We start from the raw sequence: 22,248 nt of genomic DNA on the forward strand, positions 1-22,248 counted from the left end.
TCCTGTTGGAGGGCTGTGGCATGGTGGGTTGTTGGGCAGGTATGCAGTGTTGTAAAGTTACCTTCTGCCATGATCAGACACCATCATAGGTGTGCAGCAAAAGTACATAAATGAGATAGATCAGAGGTTTCTGTAAGGAAGAGCCAGAGGCAGCAGCAGCAGCAGCAGCACCTTCGCTGGAGATGGGGATGTGTCATCAGAAATCTCTCCGCTGGTGGCATCAAAGCGCCCGTGCAGATCTGAGGGATTCAGCAAAGGCTTTCTGAATAGGCTGGTAATGACGATGGTGTGTGATTCCCCTTTTAGACTGCCATGCTGCCTTCCCTGAAGTGAGGCAGGATTCGGGCAAGGGGAGGTTTCTGCCTCGTTTTAGCAAAGCGATAAAAATAAATCCCGCGTTGAGCCGGTGATGTTAGAGCCGGTCGCAGATGTGGGCTAAAGGCATCTCCATCATCAGCCACCATGAGGAGAACTCCAGGTCAGGTTGTTTCCACAATGAGTCCCTTCCTTGCTACGTGGGCAGGATGCTGATGCCTTTGCAAGCTCCCTGCAGAACATGTTTGTACTCCCATGGTGCTACAAGGAGTAGCAGAGATTACTCTTTGCTCCCCTTCCAAAGCACTTCATTCTACTACAGGATCCTTCACATTTTACAATTAAAAGTCCCAGGAAAGTGGAGGGGAGCATCACTTTGTGCTTTTATTCCAGAGTCCCTAGGAAGTTTTTGGTGAAGAGAGAAATTTTGAGCAGAATGTTCCCGCATATGCAAAGGCTTCATCTGCAAGGTGATGTCCTAAGCCAAATGGAGAGGCTGCTTGCAGCACTTGGGAACAGATTTAAAGCTAATGGCATCTTAGTTACGCCTCAGGTAGCTCAGAGTCCTCAGCTGCTAACCCCGACAGAAATAAATAAGGATAAAAATTAGAACCAGGCATATCACACCTCCTGCAGCATGTTAAACACTGCTGTTCTCCTCTGTCAAAGCTGGAGTGAGCCAGGCTCTTCCATACAACCAGGGCAAATAAGCAATTAGCAAGAGGTACAGAAATAGTGTTTAGGAAGGTATAAAGTTGCTCTGAGAGCTATTAAACACCTCTCCTTGTTTTGCTCATTGTTTAGAGAGGCAATGTTTGACACTTAACAAAAGCTGACTAATGCTTTGGGGTTTTTTTCCTTTTAATGATCAGAATTCAGGGGAGGGCTGACTGTGACAGGCAGGAGAAAGAGCTGCCATCCAAGTGAAGCTCTTTTTAATTAGAAAGCCCCTTGGATTATTTAGTTTGCAGTGATTTGAGTGCTGGCTGGTTTGAATGTGTCAGTGGTACTGACCAGCAGGATGCAGTCCTGTTCTGCAGGTTCTGGTTTGCTCTTCAGGCATCAAGAAGGGAAGCTGCTCCAACAAGGAGTCTGTGATGAGGGAAATTATAACCAAAGCCAGCCCTGCTCACAACTTCACCATCTGCTGGGAAAGCTCCCCCTTGGATGCCAGCACTGGTGGGAGCATGCATAATGATGATAATATTTTCCACTTCTGTAGCACCCTCTGTCCAAAGGGCTCTGAGCATGCCAGAGATATTAATTAAGCTCTCATGGGAGGTGGGCAGGAGTCTCCACAGAAGCTTTTTTTTTGCTTGCAGAGTCTAAAAAGATTGTGGCACTAATCTTTGGGCATTAATTCCTTCCATCAGGCAGCTCTGGAAGAACGAAAAGCCTTTCATAGTGTTGTTAGTTTGAATCAAAGCTGTGTTAGGAAAGGAGTCTGGCTGACGTTGACCTGCTGGACTGAGTTTATGCTCCTGAGTGGTGGTGTTGGAGGAGCAGCAGAAGCTGGGTCTGCTGTAGCTGGCTCAGAGTTTCTTGTAGCATAAGACTTGGAGTAGGTCTTGTAACTTGTGTCCAGTGCTTACATATGGCCTTCTGAGGAAACTGTGCTCTTAAATCAGATGGAAGTCTCAGTGCCATGCTCCACATGTGAAAAATCATGGATTCATGTTCTAGCTTGAGTTGGAAGGACCCTTAAAAGTCATCTAGTCCAACCCTCTGCAATAAGCAGGGGCATCTTCAACTAGGTCAGGTTGCTCAGAGCCCTGTCCAGCCTGACCTCAAATGCTTCCACCCACCACCTCTTTGGGCAGCCTGTGCCAGTGTTCCACCATCCTCATTGTAAAAAACTTCTTCTTTATATCTAGTCTGAACTGACCCTCTTTTAGTTTAAAACCAATTGCAGAAATCCTGCTAAAAGGTCTCTCCATGTCTTTCTTATAAAACACCTTTAGGAACTCAAAGGCAGCAATAAAGTCTCCCTGGAGCTTTATTTTAGATAACACAATCTTTCTTTTTCATAGCCTATATTTCCACAGTCTTCAGGAAATACATGAATAACACTGAGTGGTCCATCAGGAAGGAAGCATGCATGTGAGAAAAGGAAAAATTTGACCACAAATCTTTAATGCATGATGCCAACAGTCACAGTCCTGGATTTAGAAGTATGTCCCCATGAAGATCCATTTAACATGCTCTTCAGTTGGGTAGAGTTGGCACAATGAAGCTTTTCCTTCCCCTTGAGTGCAAGGCATGAAATGAAATCTCCTGTCAAAGAGCAAAGATACACCTACTAGCCATGATCTATAGGAGGAAAAATGCTGTTGTCAAGTATCCATTATATGGTGTTTAAGTGTATTTGAGGCTATTAAAGACAGTTATCCTCAGAGATTTATATGTAACAGGTTAGAACGGGGGAGGGTGGGGGAACAAACACTTGCTGTGTTTAATTATTGCTGGGTGCTGCATGCACTTTTCTCCATTATTTACTTAATCTTAAATGCCAGATGCTAAAGGGCACCAGCATCAATTAACTGCATAATTAGACTTGCAAAGAAATCATGTAATTTAGTTATAGGCAAATAAAAAACCCAAAAACGCACTGAACAGAAGCTCAGGGCTCTCTCTGCAATCATTTTGAAAGCTCCCTGCATACATTGTTTGCTTTCATTGCTCACTGGAAACTCTTTGGAGCACTCTCTGTGCCTCTTGCCCTGTAGGGAGCCAAATGTCTGATGCAGCATCTCTTGTTCATTCTGAGTGGATTTAGGCACAGCTTGCTTTTTTGCTTTCCAAATTCTTTTAATAGAAGTTTGGATGAAGGATTTATGGGGTGCCTCATCCTGATCCAGAGCAGAACCTGGCCCTCACCCTTTCTGTGCTCTGCATCCCCTCTGGTGCTTGCTCTGGATGCCCAGTCAGGGGAAGACCATTTGCTGCTCCCTGTTCCTCCTAGCAAGACATATTTTTGTGTTTTGCAGTGTATTTTAGTATGTTAGCATGCAACCTGAGAGCACCCTAACTTTAACAAAAAAGCCCTGCTTCCCTCTCTTCAAAATAATAAGCAGCCAGGTACTTTTATTCCATTAGTTCCCACTCTTAAGAATAAGAGTGTTCCCAGGAGTGGAATGCATTTTGTTTTATCAAGGCCTACAACTCTGTCTGAGCCCTTATGTTGCAAATTGCTCTAAGAGGGTAATAATAATGGCCTGGGCTTGGGTATAAGCAAAGTTTTCCTTCTGGAGAGCCCCTGTGACTCTCTTTAGTATCAGCAGCCCACTTTGGTACCAGCAGCCCTGTCATTGCACTGCCTCTGCAGCATCCCCTGGTTCACAACTTTTGTTTCTTTCTCAGTTCCTGGGTGTTGGAAGCTGCTGACATGTATTTTCTCAAATGTCCTGAAACCTTCCTGCAAACAAGGTGGTGTTGAGCTTTTGAGAGCTTTGTCCTCCCTCTGTGCCTGTGCTGTCTCAACACTGCTCTTTTCCCCTCTGAAAATGCGACCCAGCCCTTACTGAGTTCCTTATTTCTTCAAAGCACTGTATAAACATTATCTAATTAAGTATATATAACATGCCCTAAAGTATTTTAAGGGAAAACTGCAGCACAGCATTGAAGTTTCCAGCCACTTGATCCAGTGTAAAATCTGATTGAATCACTAATTATTTTTCAAAACGCTGTGCCTAATGACATGTATCAAGCCAGTAAGATCAGAGCTGCAGCCAGAAGCATGAGGAGCCAAGGAGAGAGGGGCTGTCAGGTAAGTTCTGTATTACTTCAGGAGTTAGTTTGGATCTGCACACTGAGGTAATAAACAGAACAACAACAAAAAAAGAGTTGCTGCAGCATTCAGATCTTTCCTGTTTTGATATATATAATCAGCTCTACATTTCCTGTTGAAATGTTCATTAAAATTGCAGCCCCTGTGATTATGCAGCTGCCTAATTCAAATCAATGGGGCTCCTGAAACGATTTTGGATATTTTTAAATACTGCTGTAGAACTTCCTTGTTTACAATGTTATGATTAAGTGACTTTTTCTCTAAGTCATCTAAAGCATTAATAAAAATCTCTTTAGGTTTTCTCTTTTTTTTTTTTTTGTTTGTTTGTTGTTTTTTTGGGTTCTTTTTTACTCTGAGCAGCTGCAATGCAAACCTTGCTTTATGGTTTTATCTTTTACTTCTTAGTACAGAATGTCTTTTTGGATTGATAACTACATCAGAAACCAAATTACACAAGTCCTTTATAATTCCTAGTAAGCCAAAATTGACTTTTTTTTTTTTTGTTTTGGAATCCAAAGACTAGTAAATAAAATTAAGGTAGCAGCAGAATAAACCTCACTGAGAGTCCTGTAGATGGTGAGAGGGAGTGAATGAGTGGCTGTGTGGCTCTCAGTTGCTGGCTGGGGTTAAACCATGACAAACACTCATGCTGGGCTTCCAGCTCACCAGCTTCTGAAGCAACTGTTGATAATGCTGCCAAGAAGATTATAACGTCCAAAGGGTCAAGTGCTTCAATAGGTCTCATGCTGAAAGGGAGGTAATTTCAGTTTTACTGGAAAGATGTATTCAAGGTAATTTCAGCTCAGGAAATTCTACTTTGGAATGCTTCAGAGTGATGCCAGGGCTCTTGTCAGTTTGTTTTAATGGCTTTGGGTTTATTAGATTTTCACTTTTCTAATACCTTCAATCCCTTTTACTGTTTGTTACTGAAGCCTTGGCACAATTCTGATGTGTTGAAGTTGCAGACATTACAGGAAAATACCTAAATCAAAACATTGTGGGAGAGAGACAGCATGAACAAGCAGATGTTTACAGTCTCCGACTTCTGTGGTTAAGGAAAAGCAAACACAGTTCTATAAAAACTCAACGTGGTGAAAACATTTTAGTTGCCTGTAGTTACATGCTTCATCTGCTTGCAAAGGTATTTTTCTAGTTGTCTTTTGCTGTTATTGCCTCTCTCCAGCTGTACTTATTAACTCCTTTGTTTAACTCCTCTTGGTAGTGGTCCCACTGGGGCTGCAGGAGCAGGGGAAGAGGCAGAGCTGGCACAGCTCAGGGCTGGATCTCTTGGTCACATCACTCCTTGCTGAACACATCTGCTCCAGCTGGAGCTGCCAGGTCAAGCGTGGGGGTGGCCAGATGTGGGGCACTGCAGATGTTTTGTGTGGTTGAGCCCAGATGGTCTGACACCAACCTGCCACTGTTACATCCGTGATCAGAGCGAGGGGGATGATACCGTGGGAACTGTGCTGCTCAAAATTGGTCAGTGCTGGCTGGAAATGGCCAACTGCCTGGTGATTGTGTTGAGAAATACGTGAATATTTTAAATGAACCCTTGTTCTGTGGTGCTGGAGAAGTAGGATGCAGGCTGTAGGATTGAGAAGTGAGAATTGTTATTTGGTATCATCCTTTGTGTCCTCTTGGTATTCAGAACCTATTCACCTATTGAAAGTTGGAGGTAAATGCTTTGGATGTGGACACAAGAAGTGAATGAGATGGAAGGGGACAAGAGAAACCAAAGCTTTTTCTTCTTTTTACAGAGAATAGATTGAATGTGATTTGGCCACTGCACCTTAATGGGTAATCCCCACTCTGAGCCTCAGATGAAAAGAAGAAATCTATAAGGCTAGAGATAATACAGGAGGATTTTTGCAGACTTTTCTCAGATGTAAAGTGAGCTACTGAATAGCACAGCCTTTAAGGATAACTTTTTCTTCGAGCACAGAGCTAATTCACTGATTTAACCGAGTTGGGTAAATCTGTTTCTCCTTGCTTGCTCATCCCACGCACACAGATCTTTTGTGTGTGTACCATTTTTCCTTTCCTCACTTGTTCCTCGGTGTACACTTTTCCTAAGAGTCTCTGACCTGTTTTGGCAGAGCTGCTCACGCCAGCAGCATGGTCTCCATGGCACTTGGTGTCATTGACCTCAGTGGGAAGAGTCCACAGCAGCAGCAGTGAGTAAAATATTCTCTAAACCTAAATGAAGTGAATCCTTCTTGTGGAAGGCTGCAGTGCAGGAGATCAGGACTCTGTGTGCACTGGCTCCCTGGTGTGGGGTGGATCATTGGAAACCAAGAGTCAAGGTGACCTCAGTGCTGTGCTTTTTTTCTCTACCAAAATAATCTCTTTGGTGACTAAGCATGGGAGATCTCAATGTTTTGACTGATCTTTTTCCAAACAGGATAGTCCTGCACTAAGCCAATGTTTGGTGCAGAGTTCTCAGGAGGCAGAGAGATGGAAGAGTTCAAGCAATGTCAGAAAGCAAGAGAATCTTCCCAACAAGTAGGGCAGGAAGAAAGGAGGTAGAGGCTGTGCAGGGAAAATGCAAGATGAAGTTGGAAAAGAAAAATAGTGACATTTTGGGGTAGGCTGTTCTCTGAGCCTGCTGCTACAGTTGATGTGGTGGAGCTTGCTGCAATGAGTGTGTTGGCCCCTCAGGATTCCCAAAGTGCTCTGGAAAACTTCACAGCAAAAGGAAATCTGCACGGGGGTTGCTTCATCCTCCACTAATGTGCATCCATGGCTCGTGTGAAGTACAGCAACTGCTCAGTGCCACACAGGGGCCATCCCAATGGCACAAAGTGAGAAGTGTCTTTTTAACTTAAAAATGGAGGAGGCAGAATGTGGTTACCAAATGGCATTTGTACAGGACTGAAGCCACAGTCCTGGGTTGTGCCCTCAGCCCCAAATAAAAAATGCTCTGCCAGGAAAAATGTTTTACCTCTTCCGTAACATTCCAGGTCTGAGTCTCTTATCTCCTCTGAAAAATGGACTATCCAGAGCTCAGCGTGCTCCCTGCCATAACCTTTAGCTCATTACTGATTCAGGCAGAGAGTGCCAGCTATTGAATCACAGGGCTGGCACCCAGCTAAAGGTCGGGGTTGTGTCTACGTAGATGAAAGCAAGCACAACCTCTTCTTCCCAAAAGCACTAATACGTGGAAATGGAAAAGTTCTCGTGAGTTCTGCAGCACTCACATCAGGCTTGGAAGCAAACAGACAGGTAGGAAAAGGCAGCTTCCCAGCTGGGGAGAACCACATCAAGGGGCTGATGGAGTTTAGGAGATGTGGGCACAAGCAAACAGCCATTGTTATTCTCCAGGGTGGAAGAAAATGTGTTTCTGCCAGCAGATGCAGACAGTACCTGGAAGCAATTTGAAAATCCAGGCTGACTCCCATGGCTTGCTGCCCTCCAAGATAACACTTTCACCTGTGTCCTGTATCCCACTGCAAAGGTTTCCTGCTGCTGTTTTTTCCAGCTCGTGCTTAGTTTCCACAATCTCTGCCTCCAGCAACTTTTCAGCTAACTTTGCTCTTAAAACTTCTTGCCTTTTGTGGTTTGAGTTGTGTGATAGAGGATTGAATGCCTTGCATCTGTAGGGAAAGACAGTCTCTCCTTCAAGACATGCATGGACTTACATATCTCTGCTGCATGTTAAATTGAAGGATTTTGCCTCTGTTAGTTGGGATTTCTCAGTTGTTAAAACATTTCAATGCCTGTCATTAGCAAAGGGACATTGGGCTGACAGAACCCATTTCTCAATCTCCCACATTTACTCACCTGCATCACTTCTGCTGAGCTTAATTTTCATTATAATCCTCTGGGTCACCTGTGCTCCATCAGCCTGTTCTCTCTAAGGTTTTGTTTCATTAGAACTTTATTATGGGGCTAATTTTATTTTTTAAAGCCATCGAATTCAAGGCTGAGCTATGAATTTTCCTGTTAAACAGGAAGATAGCCCAGGTCTGTGCTGTGATTCAGCAGATTCTGTGCTCTCAGGGCTGTCACCAGATCTGTGCTGTCGAATTAAGTAGTATCCTTGACTTTCTTTCCCTCAGCTTCTCTATCTGTAAAATGGAGACAGTGCTAATCTCTCATTTGTGTGATTCCATAGGCTTTGTCCAGCACTTCAAAGATGCCAAAGACAATAAAACTGCCAAGCCTCCTTTCACTAACAGGATTGGTGATTTACACCCAAAATGCTCATTTTTGTGCTAAAACAAGATCACCTGAAAGATACTGCGGTTGGAACCGACCCAGGGAAGGGGGGAGGAGGAAACCATCTGTTACACAACAGCAGAAATGTTTTGGGGCATTCGCCTGGGAAGCTCTGGGTGACGAGTTTGGAATATGAAAGCTTATTTATATGGATGGAGTTAATTTTCTCTAAGTTATTCCTTTTTCACTCAGGGAATTACCTAATCTTACAAGAGACTCTAGGAGGAAAGATTCATTTATTCTCTGTCTCATTCAGCCCCAGGCAAGCCTGAAGATGCTCTGCCCCTTCCAGTTCTGCTTTTTTAACTGATTCTATTAATGGAGCTTAAAGATTTTCTTCTTCTGGGTAAAAAGGGTTAATCTTTCTCATTCCCACTCACCCTTCTCCTCCTCTTTTTCTGGAGAGTTCTTTTTTTGGCAGCTCTGGCTGTTTCTATCATCTTCTCCCCCTAATCTGCCACTATCTGAAGAATTCATTACATTTCAAATCAGAGGCCTTGCTGCATACATTAGCAGGTTTTAATAGACTTGCCACGACTCAAAAAGGAGGAAAAAAAGGGAGAAGATTTAAAACTCTTGTCTTGCCGAAAGCAGACAGATTGACTCAAAAATGACTCAGTCAATAAAAGATGAGTTTTGAAAAGGCTTCCCTCTGCTCAAAGGGAGCTCGTATTCCAGAGAATTAGGTTTTTCTAAGCCCACTGTCAGAAATTAATAATACATACGGCATGTAAAATGGATTTAGCCCTCTACAGCCTTATACAAACATATCTTTGACTTGCTAAATGTGACATGACTACCAGGATTTTCCAGCCTTTATCCCAGGAGTTTGTCATCTCTCCAGAATGGTGACCTCGGTGGAATTTTTAAGTACATTAAAAAAAATTTGCTAAATGAGATTTTAATTAAGAATATGTTTCTACTTCCCTTACCCTTTTTCTCCGCCCAAACCCCTGCTGTCAAAGTGTTTTATTATTATTTGCAGTCAAAATTATCCCAAAAGCTCTGCTTTAAACTCTCAAGCTATCAAGTGTCTTTGCTTGACACTTTCAGTAGAATTCCTCTGAAGAAAGATGCTGAGCCTTCTGCAGAATCTTTGATTTGGGTGTGGGTTTTGTCTGCTGCCACAAAAAGGCTTATAGGCCAATAAAATATCTTAGGAAAAAAGACAGGGATTCTGTCTTATTAGATCTATCCACAAGTATTCTTGTGTGATGTGAGTTCTCAGATGGCCCTGCTCACCTTGCTTAAGGTAACTCAAACGTGCAGGTGTGAAATCACTCACCACCACTGTTTATTCCTCCATCACACTCCCTCAGCTGATAAGAATTAAAAGTGGGATTAATTTTATCCTCCTGGATGATTTGGCTTGATCCTTTATTCAAACTGACCTTGTTGAAACCAGAGAAGATGTTGTCTTGAGCAGGTAGGTCCATACAGCCTTCTGGATGGCTGTGGGCTTGACTGCATTTGTCCATCTCTGTTTTTTCATTCTTCCAAACACCACTATTTAATTATTTTTAGCTCTCAGAATGGTTGACTCTGTCTTGAAATCTTTTCCACGTTCTCCCTCTGAAAATCTTTCCTCCACCTTTTTTTTTAAAAATTACTTATCATGAATTGCCCTTTAAGCTAACTTTTTGAAGTCACTGCACGTCCTTATCTCCTCATGGATTTCTTCTGTCCTCAGCTGTATTATTCTGCTCATTGCCTGTGGGCTTGTTGAATGTCCTGTGTGAATGTGCTGCAGCAACATGAAGTCTCACTCTGGACAATATCTCCTAGACGATGCAGAGAAGCCTTTAAAAACATCAGTGAAGAAATGAACACACTAAAGTGCTCCATTTTGGACCATTATGTGCTCTATGGTTGTTGCTTGGGCTTGAAACAAGCAGAGCTCATAATTTTTTAAAAATGTTTATGGGTTCTATGAAAAGTGTGAGCTTAGAGTTGTTGACAATATGCACCCAAAAGTGCAGCAATAGTGTGTTCTTCTTTCCCACCATCAAACAGGAGACTTGCTCAGATTTTCTTGTGCTTCTTTGACTCCAAAGAATCAGGGGTGTCAGTGTTCAGAAGAATTTCCATCAAAGTAAGAAGAGGTATTTTGCACAGAACTGGAGGTAACAAAGTGGTTCAGCACTAGCAAAAGTATTTCACTGCATAAGAGGTCTTCACTTTTATCTCTGAGGTCAGACTTGCTGTTTTTGTTGGTGGTAGTTTGTTTTTTTTTGGTTTTTGAATATAAATGTGACATCCCAAGGTTACAATCCAGGGTTACATCCCTGGTTTCTTGTGTTTTCTGGTCAGAATGTGGAATTATCAGCTGCTGAGCATCACTTAATGAGATTTAATTCCCCCAAACTCCCCATGGCCAGGCTGGATGGGCCTCTGAGCAAGGTGGTCCAGTGAGTGGAACAAGATTATCTTTAAAGTCCCTTACAGTCCCAGCCACTCTGTGATTCTGGGTAACTGGAAATGAGCTGTGCTCAGAGCACACCCAGTAGAACATCACCATCACCCTCTCCAGCACTGATTTCCCTGAAGAAATTTGTGTGACTAAATCTCTTTGTCTTTCTTGCACAGGCAGGGACTCTAATTTCTCATTTCTGTGAAGAGCCATGAGGAATTGTTTTCTTGGAATTCCACAGGACTTCTGCTCCACTTCATTCATGAACATTACCCAAACAAATGCTGGTTCTTGGGTTGTATTATAAGATAAAACCAGGAGTTATACAACAATCCCAGGAAGAGAGCACTTGCCTGTCTTGTGTTTCTCCAGTCCTTGGTTTAAAATTCTTGGAAAATCCAAATATACAAGAGCTAGAAATCAGCTGGATTCCTGCAGCTGGAATTGGTGCTGGAGTCATTCTTCTTCTGGGCTTTTTATTGTTAATATCAAGCTTCTTCCCAGGATAAGTCTCCAGAGTTAATGTCCTGTTATGTCATAATCAGGAGCTTTTAGTTTTCTTTTGAAGATGTGCTCCTAATATTGGTATAGAGATGAACAAAAGTGAAGGGAACAAGCATGATTTTACCTCTAGTTTTGTGTTTGTTTCCAATTATTTCAAATTTTCATCTCTTCCATGTTCTCTTGACTTGAGAAAGTAGTTTTCCTGGTGAATATTACATCTCTTGAGCTTCCAGCTGCTTTGCTGGGACACAGCCACCCAATAATCTCCTTGGGAATAATTGCTGGTGTCCTTTCAGATAATTCTTGTGAAAGGTGACAAACTGCTTGCCACAGTGAGATGTTAATAACACAGAGATGCCCTTTGTTTGAAAGCCGGTGCAGAAATTACCCCATGCAGTTGTTGGAAAGTCTGACTTTTAATGGTAAGAAGTGAGGAATGGATCCATTCATTTGCATATAATTCCAGGCCTTTTGTGTCATCTTTTGTGTAAACCATACAATTTCCATCCCAGTGGGGAACGTGTGCTCATAATGCAGAGGGACAGGAACATGGGCTTGCTCTCAGCAGGAATCAGGGTTAAACACATGTCATCTACTAAAAAGGAGGAAAACAGGGTCTGGAGGAGCAACACTGAGAGAAACAGCCATGGAAAATTAATGAATCCAAGTTATTAGACCAGCTCAGGGGAGACCATGCCTCCTGACATCCCCTCTGAGCAGGCATCAGAAAAAGGGAGGAATCTGTGTCCTTCTGGGGGTGTATTGAGCTGAACTGCCCCTGCATCTGCCCCAAATCCCAGCCAAGATTTTCTGCATATTTTTCTTGTAATAAGAGGCTTCATTTACCAACCAGATCCACTGCAGCTGTCTGAGGTGTGCATCTTTCTCTGTGGCACTGAAATTAAGCTCTTAAAAACTCTTTAGACTGCAGCTGACTAGCATGTTCCCAGTGTAGGTTTCTCAGCTTTTTCATAAAGAGGTGATGCATTTTTGAAAACAAAAGGCATAGGTGTCTCTGTCTCTGTGATCTAGAGTCAGAGAGGTGCATAAATACTTGTTTTAGCTTTTCTGTTCTTCCTTCTCTCTTTCTAGGTAGCCAGAAGGTCTCTCTGAGTAGGCAGTTGGTCCCAATGATGAACTTTACAATTAGAGCCTTAGTGCCCATCTTCCAAAATTTCTAATAAAATTGCATGAATATTTAATACCCAATTATTAAATATTTAAAAATTGAAAACAGAACTGGCTTGGAAGTTAGCACGTGATGAATAATTCAGGAGCAGGAGAGGAGACTTGGCATTTGGGCTGAGACAGATGTTACCTTTCCAGAGATGATTTTGGTGTCCTCCAGCCTTGGCATAGTTTGTGGACAGTGCTTGAAGACATCAAGCCCTTATTCTTGGCCAAGAGTACCAGCACAAGGTTAAGGGACATAACCCTCCCTTATCCATAGTAACACTTCAGACTCCTGCAATGGAAATAAAAGCTCCAGAGGCTGGAATAACATGATTGAAAGCCTGGTTATCCAGGAGATGGCTCTGTTTCCAAACATCTTTCATGCTCCAGGGAAACAAGTTTGCTTGTCTTTCCATCTGTGTCACAATCCTGCAGTTCTGTTGTTTGAAAGTCTTTTTCTCCCTCTTGCTCTGCTGCTGCTCCACGCTGAACCAACAGCATTCTCCTCCAGCATAAGCATCTTTAAAGGATTGTTTTCATAAAGTGGACACCAGACAATGAAGCAGAACATGAAAAATATGCCAATAAAAGCAGGGCAGAACCTGCTGTCCCATGAGAGGAGGTCTGGGGCACTCAGAAGAGTGCTCAGAGGAAACATCTGATGTGATTCTTGAGCACAGTGCCTTTGGGTCCTGCTGCAGGAGCACAAGGAGCAGGGAGAAGGCTTTGGGAAAGGTTTGACTAGTTGGCATCCAGAGAGCTTTCAGGCCAACAGCAATACATTTACAGAGCCAGCACTTCAAAACACTATTAAGGGGATAAACAGGGGAGGAAAAAAGCATTGAATAGAAGGAGCAAGTGGAGGCTTTTTAAAGCTTAATTTCCTTTGGAACAAAGCCCTAAAACAAACTCCACAATCTTGTGCCATTAAAAACACAAGTAAGGTGGCATGCTGCAGAGCCTTGCCTTTCTCTGTGGCAGTGCCATTGTGTTCTCCCAGCTGGCTGGAGCCTGTGCATTTTCCTGGCTGTGCCCTGCAGGCTGTGCTCAGCACCCCAGGGCCCTTGGCTGACCTTTCTGAGTCTCCCCACCTCGGGGCAGGGTACAGTGTCACAAAAAAGGGAGCTCTGGAGATGGGAATGGGGCTATTATGGGGCTGTAATGGCTGTGAGGAAGTTATTATGTGGGTAGAAAGGCTTGTAGACAGCCATGCTCCCAAACAGTCAGGGAGTCTGCAGGGTTTGGAGTTTGTTCTGTGCATCCCAAATTAGAATTAAGGGGTACCTGTATGGTGCCCTGCCCCATCTCAGCATCTGTCTTACACCACAGAGTTATTTAACAGCGACTTTAGACACGGGAGGAACCTCATGAGGCATTTGTTAGTTCTATATTTTGATTGTCTGCCTGCAAAGCTACAGATTTTTTGTGTTGTGAACACAGAATGTGCAGTGCAGAAAACAGAGGAAGACAAGAAACTGTAAGTAACATAATCTTGGACACTACCACTGAGTTAAAATAGCATTTCCATGAGTCTCAGCATCTGAATTTGACTATAAAAAGTTCCATGAGGAAGAGCAGAATGGTTTTGCTCCTGGGAAGGCTTGAAATCCTCTCTTGCCAGGGGTGGAAATCTCCCGTTCACAGCTTCGCTGAGCATCATCAGCTAATAAACTGTGAAGCACTCTCTAATGCATGATTGAATATTGTCCACCCTGTGCTGTGAATTAGTAAAACTCCTGCAAAAAGTCTTCACTGTGAGAGAGAACAAATAGCTATTTCTGGAGCTGTTTTTCTCATTTGGTTTAATAGCAGATGCTGGGTGCTGTTGGAGAGGATTAAATGCATCCAGTGTTTTGGGGTAGTACTGATAGTAGTGATGTGCCAGTGGAAACAAAATAATGGGCAGAGTGCAAGGGAGGTGATAGGCAGAGGATAAATTAATCTATTAGATGCTTCTGCAGACCACCCTGTCTAATTAACAATGCATATTATATATGTTAATTATATAGTTCTTAGGATTAATCTTTTCATTAGACACTTGAGTGGTTTCAAAGCACTCTTTTTCTTGGAAGCAACTTAGTGGAGAAGTGATTCTCCTTCATCTGACAAGTGATACAAATTATGCCCCAATTTTTTGCTACCTGACTTCCCTGAACTACAGCCCATGAAAAGTCCCACTGACTTTTTTTTTTTTTTTTTTTTTTTTTGAACTCCAAAATAGATTACCTGAAAAACATGTAGGCTGGAAGACTTATACCTGAGATTTGCTGGCTAGGTCTAGAAGCAGAAGTTAAGTAATTTCCTGTAAACTGAAGTGACACAGAATATTTGTGTTGTTAAGGTGAGGCTATTTTTTGCATCCAGAGTTAATGACTTGCTGCAGCTCTGGCTGACATCACTTTGTTCTGAGAAGTGCTGTTGGGCTGTAATTGCCATATGGAAGGGAAATGTGGCTGGCAGACCTTAATCATAGTTTGGGAGGTAGAGGGAGATGTCTCCCTGTTTGGGTCACAATTTATGACCAGTGTGACCACCCTAATTTCCAAACTGTTTGTGCCATATTATGCTAATTGATGGAGTCCATCTTGGGCAATAAATAGCTCTCCTGAGGTTAATTTCTCCTGTCTGGGGTGTGTGCTGCCATCCCCACTGAGTTCTGTACTGCTGCAAGCAGGCTGCCCACACCATCACAGCCACAGATTTTAGTGGCACCCAGGGTCTCTTCACACAGCACTGTGCTGCCTCCACTGAGAGCAGCTGCAGGGACTGAGCTGAGCTTCCAAAAGCCCACTTGCTTTCCTCCTGCCCCCACTCCAACACAGCTCTGCCAACAAGGAAAGCTCCAAGCAGTGCTGGGGCTGGGATGCCCTGAGAGAACCTTTTGCTCAGGGGTGCTCCATTGGCCAGCCTCAGGTGTGCTTGTGAGTTTTGCCATTTGGTGTTGTAATCTCAGTTTTGGCAGAAGGAAGAAAAGAAAATCGCCCTTCACTTGATCCTGACCCAATGTTTGTGTAGGTACTGCAAGAGAGAATTCATGCTTTTCCACAGCTTCCTCTCTTTGGTCCTCAGCGTCCTGCTGCTCTCACCTTACCCTCCCAATGTCTTCTGCTACTTTCTTCAAGTTATCAGAGGCTAATTAATTATGGATTTCTTTCCAAAAAGTCCATAATTAATAATGTCCTTTGTAAAGGTACGTGGGTTGTCTGAAATGGGGCCTTCAGCCAACCATCCTCAGTGAAGAGAAACATCTGGGAAATCATTTTTTTAGTGGGCAGTTCTTGGTCAGTGCAAGAGCTTCATCTGGTCATGGTGGTGGAGACCTTTACTTGTGCTGTGCTGTCTTTGAAAACTCTCCCCAGAGCTGCTGGAAGGGCAAGCAGGGGGCTGGGAGGTGCATTGAACCATATGGTACATAGATGGTTTAAAAATAAACCAATGTTGACTGATCAAATAAATACCACTTAGGTTTCAAATTGAACAGCCAGTGCAGTCTGTTGAATATAAAACTGTTTTTACCTTCAAGAAAAGTTATAATTCATGGCTGTAATGTCACAAACTTCAAGTTTTGCAGAGAGCAGTGTGAGGCTGCCAGACTGTAAGGTCGGGTAGGGGTGGTGTGGGGCTGCATGGTCCCACTCCCCCAGGGCATAAAACATGCCTATAAAAGCTAGCAAAGCGAATTTTATTTCTCAAAAGCAATGGTCATAAACTTGCCTACATCAGAAAGTGTTCAGCTCTTCTCCTATTAGCCTTTATTTAACACGATACAATTTATTTTTATGTTGTGCCCTTCACAGAATATCACAGAACTCTTTTCAGACATTGCTCCTCATAAACTGAGGCTGGCAGAGAAAATTCCAGCTTGAGGTTTGAGCAGGGGAATGACTGGAAGGGCCCCAGGTGCAGAGAGACAGATGGCAAGAACAGACTTGCAATGGATGGAATAATTCAGAATCAGTTTGGGGGTGCAGGGGGTGGTTCAGGAGTGCCCCTGCATGGCAGCACCTCCTGTAGATGGGGGAGAATAAATGTAAATGTGCCTTGCTGCTTGGAACTGAGAAAACAGTGTTTCCTCTTCCCATTGTGTGAACAAGGTGATTCTGGCATCCATCTCTGTAAGCTGGAAACAAAATTTAAGCAATCTCCTGTTTAAGTGAAGCAGGGTTGGTGAAAATGCAGCATCCTCCATAGCACTGTCTGGTGGCATCTGTCTTGAGGCCCCCTGGCAGGGTCAGCAGGGACAGGAATTGATGTGTAAATGCTTTATCCTGTGTGTGTGTTGGAGTGAGTGACCCCCAAACACGTCACTGAGAGAAAGTAACCTTTAATGGAGAGTTGGAAAGGACTGCAGGCCTTTCTGAGAGAGATATATATTAGCTGGGATTGCAGCTGAATTAATGCAGCTACATGGCTTGTGGCATCTTTGAGGATGGGCAGAACAAATTTGTATTTTCCTGGAAAAGACTAGTGATACATTTAATTTCATGCCACTTTTGGCATGCTCAGACTCACATTGTTTCCTTCTCTTTCCCTGGGGAAAAAGGCAAAGTGTGAGTTTGGTTTTCTTTGGTGTAGAAACTGCTATTGTTATTGATTGACCTGGCTGAACCTGGAGCAAGAGCCAAAGCTGTGGTATTTCCAGGCTGCTCTGAACAGTTTCAGATGTAAGGAGTGTCAAAGGAGTGGAATAAAAAGCAGTGACATTTCCAATATGAGACCAAAAAAGCCCAACTCATATTTTATTTATTTATCCAAAATAGTTTGAATTATTCATTAAAGTCAATGTAAGTGTGTGAAAATACAAGGTGTTTCAAGAAGCAGTATCATTAGGAGGAATTAATCATTTGGCAATATTAATTTTCTAACAGATTAATGATTTTTTTTTAAAGTGAGGATTTTTTTCCCACATCAAACTCTTCAGGACAAGCAACTTTCTGTGCATACTCTCAGCCTGAATACAAAGGAGATGGCACAGGATTTCTATATATTTTCCTGTTCTCTCTATTCTCCATTTTTTGTTTTCAGCTCAGTCATACCCCCAACCAAGGCATGGCCTGTGTAACTACCTGCTTATTTTCTTATTTGTTTCATAAACTTGGAGATGCTTTGGCATCTCTTCTCTGGGATGAAGAGAGTTTGTGATGTGACCTTCCCCATCCATGGCCTCTGCAACTTCTCTCACCTGTGTTGTGCAAGTCAAACACAAATACAGGAACTGAAACGAGTTCTCTAAATAGAGAGATTCTCATTTTCAAATATTGTCTTTTAAAGGTGTAATTAAACCTAATTCTCCAAACATTGGGGAAGATCTGAATGGATCAAGACGTTCAGGTTTCTGTAGGTGGTAGATGAAAGGGGTGGACACATCAGTGCTGTCACTGGAGACCTGCTCTGACCATCCCAACAGGATCTCCCTCTGTTCCAGGGCCTCTGTGGCTGTGCCTTAAGCACTGCTCTGAAACAGCTGAGTTGCACTCTGACTTTTAAATCAATTTTTCCTGACTCTGCGAGAAATTTGGCGGGAATTAGCGGTATTAGGTGAGGCTTAAGAATTAGCGTTTTCACAGCTTTGAATTCAGAGGCAGAGCAAACAATGAGCTGCATTTCAGCTTAACATCTTCACTTGATGGGGGACATATTAGAAGGATTAATTACTGTCCCCAAGTCTGTGCAAATGCTGCTGTCCTGCTGGCTGGGTGCAGGGAATCTGTGGTGCCAGGTCTGTACTTGGACAGACCCATGGTGCAGAGAGGCTCCATAGGTACCCTAAAATTAATCAATTTTTGCCATTTTAGACACCCCAAGGTGTCTGAGACATTGGCCTGGGGCTGGCTGGTATCACACAACCTGCAGGATGCTTCTTTCCTGCAGAAGTATGATAAAAGGTATGAAAGATACCCCAGGACATCTCAAATGGCTTTGTTTCAGCAGCGGGATCCCATCTGACTTCTCTCAAGTCTCAGTTTACCTTCCTGTGATGTTCCTCTTCCAAGGATCCTGCTCATGCTGTGCTCTCTTGGTGGTGTCAGCAGATCCCTCAGTGGAAAGCAGGGCCGGTCACAGTGCTGAGTGCTGTCCTGAGTTAAACCAGGAACAGCCCCGGGTTGAATTGTTCCCAGGGGATAAACACTGCGGGAGGGAGGCACCAGCTGCAGCTGAGCTGCTCAGCACTGCGGCTTAATTGGGCGTAAAGGAGGAGCAATCTCTGCTTTACAGTCAGGGTTCAGTGGACCTTTCACCGGGGGCAGCTGCAAACTCGGGCATTCCTCCTGTGTCCCTGTGCTTGGGTTTTTCCCTGCTCTGTCCCTAAGCTAAAGAAGCCCTGATGGAGTCACGGGAGGGGTGACAAGGCTTTATCCCACCCCTGGCACATTCAGCTGCATCTACATGAGCAGCTCCCCGGTTCAGCACCTTGTGGCAGTGGCTGACACAGGGCATCTCTAACCCGCAGAGAGGTTTTTCACGCAGATAATTCCTCCAGCCAGGACACCAGCACTGCTGCAGGCTCTGGAAAGAGGGCCAGGAGGAGCAGCCGGGAGGCAGCAAGGGCACGCAGTCCAGTCGGGGGTGAAAGCTCCCTGGTACTTGAGTTACACTGGAAAGCCCCAGATTTCTTGCATTAAAGAGTGATTGTAGTCAAAGTTTTTCCTTTCTCTCCCTGAGGGGAGTGGAGGGAAGCAGCTGCCATCACTCAGTTGCTGTTGCAGAGTCAGAGGGTTGTTTAACTAGGCCAGCACTGTTGGGTGGGGATGCTCATGGTGGCCACTGGCAGGATCAAATCTGAGAGACAAAACAGTGCAAAAAGCACTAACTCTTCATGAATAACAAAAGCTGTTCAAGGAGTTAATGAATTAGGGTGCCATCCACCTCTGAGGTTATAAAAGTTGGGAAAAGCAACCTCTGAGATGCAGTAGGAAGAAGCAGATTTACTTTTTCAAGGCTAGGCTGCATTTATTAAGGAAAAAAATATTGCTGTTGGACATGGCAATATATTAAAGGCAGAGCTGTCTCTGACAGTGACGAAATGTTATTTACCACTGCAGTGTGGTCACTGAATTTTTACTTTCATATATAGGATTTTGTCCTTAACAGTTGCATAGCTGAATGAAAACTGAGACTATCCAGGTCAGAGCCACACATTAACCTCCCAATTTCAGAGGCTGATTACTTGATTAATCAAAGACCAGTCCCAGCTGAGATGATGGGGAAAGGGTTGTAGTAATCCAGAGAAGGGTTGAATTAATTACACATTGATGAGTTGCTGTGAGTGGGAAGGTGGGTGGTCAGAAAAGAGCCTTTTTGAGCTCATGAGAAGGGACTGTGTGTAAGACACAACCCTTTGGGCCATTAAGGGTGGTTTGGATAGTCTCTACTTGCTTTACATCCCCCTACAATTAGGAGGTTCCCTGTATAGCAGGGTTTTAGTGAACCAAAGATGATGTTCCCCACAACTGGTTTGCTCCCCTTCATAAAGCAAGATGCAGCTGGGGGTGCCCAGGGTAAAGGCGATCATTGCTTGCACATCAGCACCAGAAGCTGCCCAGGAAGGTGGAGCTGGATTAGCTGAAGGTAAGGAGCTGGCCAGGGTTAACTCTCCCTGAGTGGATGCTCTCACTCAGAAGTAAAGGAACATGCAGTTCTCTTTAACCATTAAAGAATTCCTGTCCTTGCCTGGGGATTAAACTGAGTTGGATTAAGGCCAAAGTACTTCTGAGCAGGGGCATCCTCGGTGGCATTGAAGGCACTTTACCTTAACACATTGAATTATCCTTTTGTTCCACCCACAGTGCCTCACCAGAGCAGTACAGGAGATGAGAGGTGGCTGTCTCTCTCCTGGTGTGCCTGCAGCTGCTCAGAGGTCAATGTCACTGGCAAGTCCATGGCCTTGCAGTCTCCATCCTCCATCCTCCCTGCACTGTGCCTGGGAGGCCAATGGAAACACTTTCCAGCAAGTACTCCAGCAAAAAAATTTCCAGCTCACTTGGGAAGCGATAATGTTTTAGTATGGGCTCTATAAACCCAGCCAAAACCATCCCTCATATTCCAGCAGTCACCTTGCTCTGAAGCTCCTGCTGTCCTGCTGCTGGACCTGAAGTAGCTGAACTGAAGACATATGGGCTGCAAATGCTGCAATTATGTCTCTGATCGCAGCACAAAGCCTTAAACCTCAGAATGACAAAGAGGTATTCGACTGAGTAAGTCTATTTGTTTGCTGTTAGAAAGAGTCAGGATTTTTCCTAACCCTGGGCTGCAGTGTTGATAAAACAGGCTGACTTGGGAGACATCTCTAGTGTATATTAAAGTAAAGCCAATCTCTTTAATTAATGGGATGATAAATTGAGGTTTAATTACTCAGAAGGCACCTTGGGTGAAAGATTCATGGTAATTGTTGTGTATCCTCTTGAAGGATTCACAGTACTGGCAGCTCCCTTTGTAGCAATAAAACACAGGTGAGTGGCAGGCAGTCTCCCAGGGCCTCTCTGATAGGGACTAGTCCAGTTAAGGTAGCAAATGCAAAGAGGCAGAGGTGCTCTCTAGGCTTTTTATCGCAGTAAAAGCCCCTTCCCAAACCTTGAGGGATTCCTAAGCAGTGTGTCAATTTGAGATCAAAGCACTTACCTCAAATCTCCACTGGAGGAGATTTACCTCGTAGGCAGCTTCCTCCTGATGCAACCATACAGAGGCGTATTTTGGACCATTTTTCCACTTTATTGCTTTCTGTAGAGGAGCACCCTTCTCTTGGGTTCTGTGTAGAAAACAAGCCGTGTGCATGTGGGGAAATGGAAGCTATAGCTTTGAATTTTTGTAGTGTGTTGTTAAAAAACTGGCTGAGCAAAGGAAAAATCCATCCCACCAAGACATGTCTGTTTTCCTTACTCCCCAGTTTACTATCTTTTAGTCTGCTGGGACCAGGAGGAGAGGCATCCAGCTTGCTTGTTTCTTGCCTGCTTAATTCACTTTTTAATTAACCTTTTCAATTCACTCAGTTTGGCTAGCACTGCAAGTACAGCACAAGGGCTCCGTGCTGGTGACATATAAGAAAATACCCATTTTCTTCCCTTACCCAGAGCTGAAGAAGCAAGTGGAAAGTGCAGAACTGAAAAACCAGCGCCTGAAAGAAGTTTTCCAGACCAAGATCCAGGAGTTCCGCAAGGTGTGCTACACACTCACGGGCTACCAGATCGACATCACCACCGAGAACCAGTACAGGCTCAGCTCCATCTATGCTGAGCACCAGGGGGACTGCCTGCTCTTCAAGGTAGGTCTGTGCACCCCTGCCCGCTCCTGCTTCTCTGGGTTCATGGTTTTTTTCAACGTGCCAGGGTGTATTTGCTCTTTCTCAGTGGTTAGACTGGAAAATCACTGCCCCCTGTTACCTGGCAGAGTGTTGCTCGTGAGGGAGGTAAAGATCCTTTCTTCTGTTAAAAAGTAGGAGGTTTGACATCTGGTCTCTCACTTATATATCAAAGTCTGGAGTAAAGAGAAGAGACTCTCTGTGCATAATACCTCAGGCATCTGGCCTGGCACTTCACCTTTTTATATTATCAGTTACATGCCGCAGTAATAAAACCTTATGTAACCATCAAGGCTCATCATTACTTCACTATGAGATATATGTCCCTATGTTTTTTTACCATCCTCTAGCTTGTCTGCGTGCCATCATCTTGTCTTTATGTAAATTGGAATCCCTTTTGAGCAGCAACTCATGCTGGTGTGTGTGAAGTGCCATTTATGTGATGAGTAGCAATAACAGTCTGTCTTCTGTCTGTCGGCTGCTTTACTGCTCTGGCTGGGTGGGCTGGGAGCTTGTGCCTTGATACAGGGGCTGTGTTCTTCC

General features: G+C 43.9%; 1 protein-coding gene across 1 annotated transcript in view; it reads left to right on the plus strand.

Annotated features, from left to right (window-relative positions):
• MAD1L1 (mitotic arrest deficient 1 like 1) overlaps positions 1–22,248 on the plus strand; it is a 346,877-nt gene that overhangs the window by 235,809 nt on the left and 88,820 nt on the right. Inside the window, exon 17 of the mRNA XM_058035443.1 lies at positions 21,479–21,669. Within this exon, the coding sequence (XP_057891426.1) occupies positions 21,479–21,669 (191 nt within the window). The remainder of the gene's footprint in view (positions 1–21,478; positions 21,670–22,248) is intronic.

This window comes from Melospiza georgiana, chromosome 16 (assembly GCF_028018845.1).
Source record: "Melospiza georgiana isolate bMelGeo1 chromosome 16, bMelGeo1.pri, whole genome shotgun sequence".
NCBI lineage: Eukaryota > Metazoa > Chordata > Aves > Passeriformes > Passerellidae > Melospiza > Melospiza georgiana.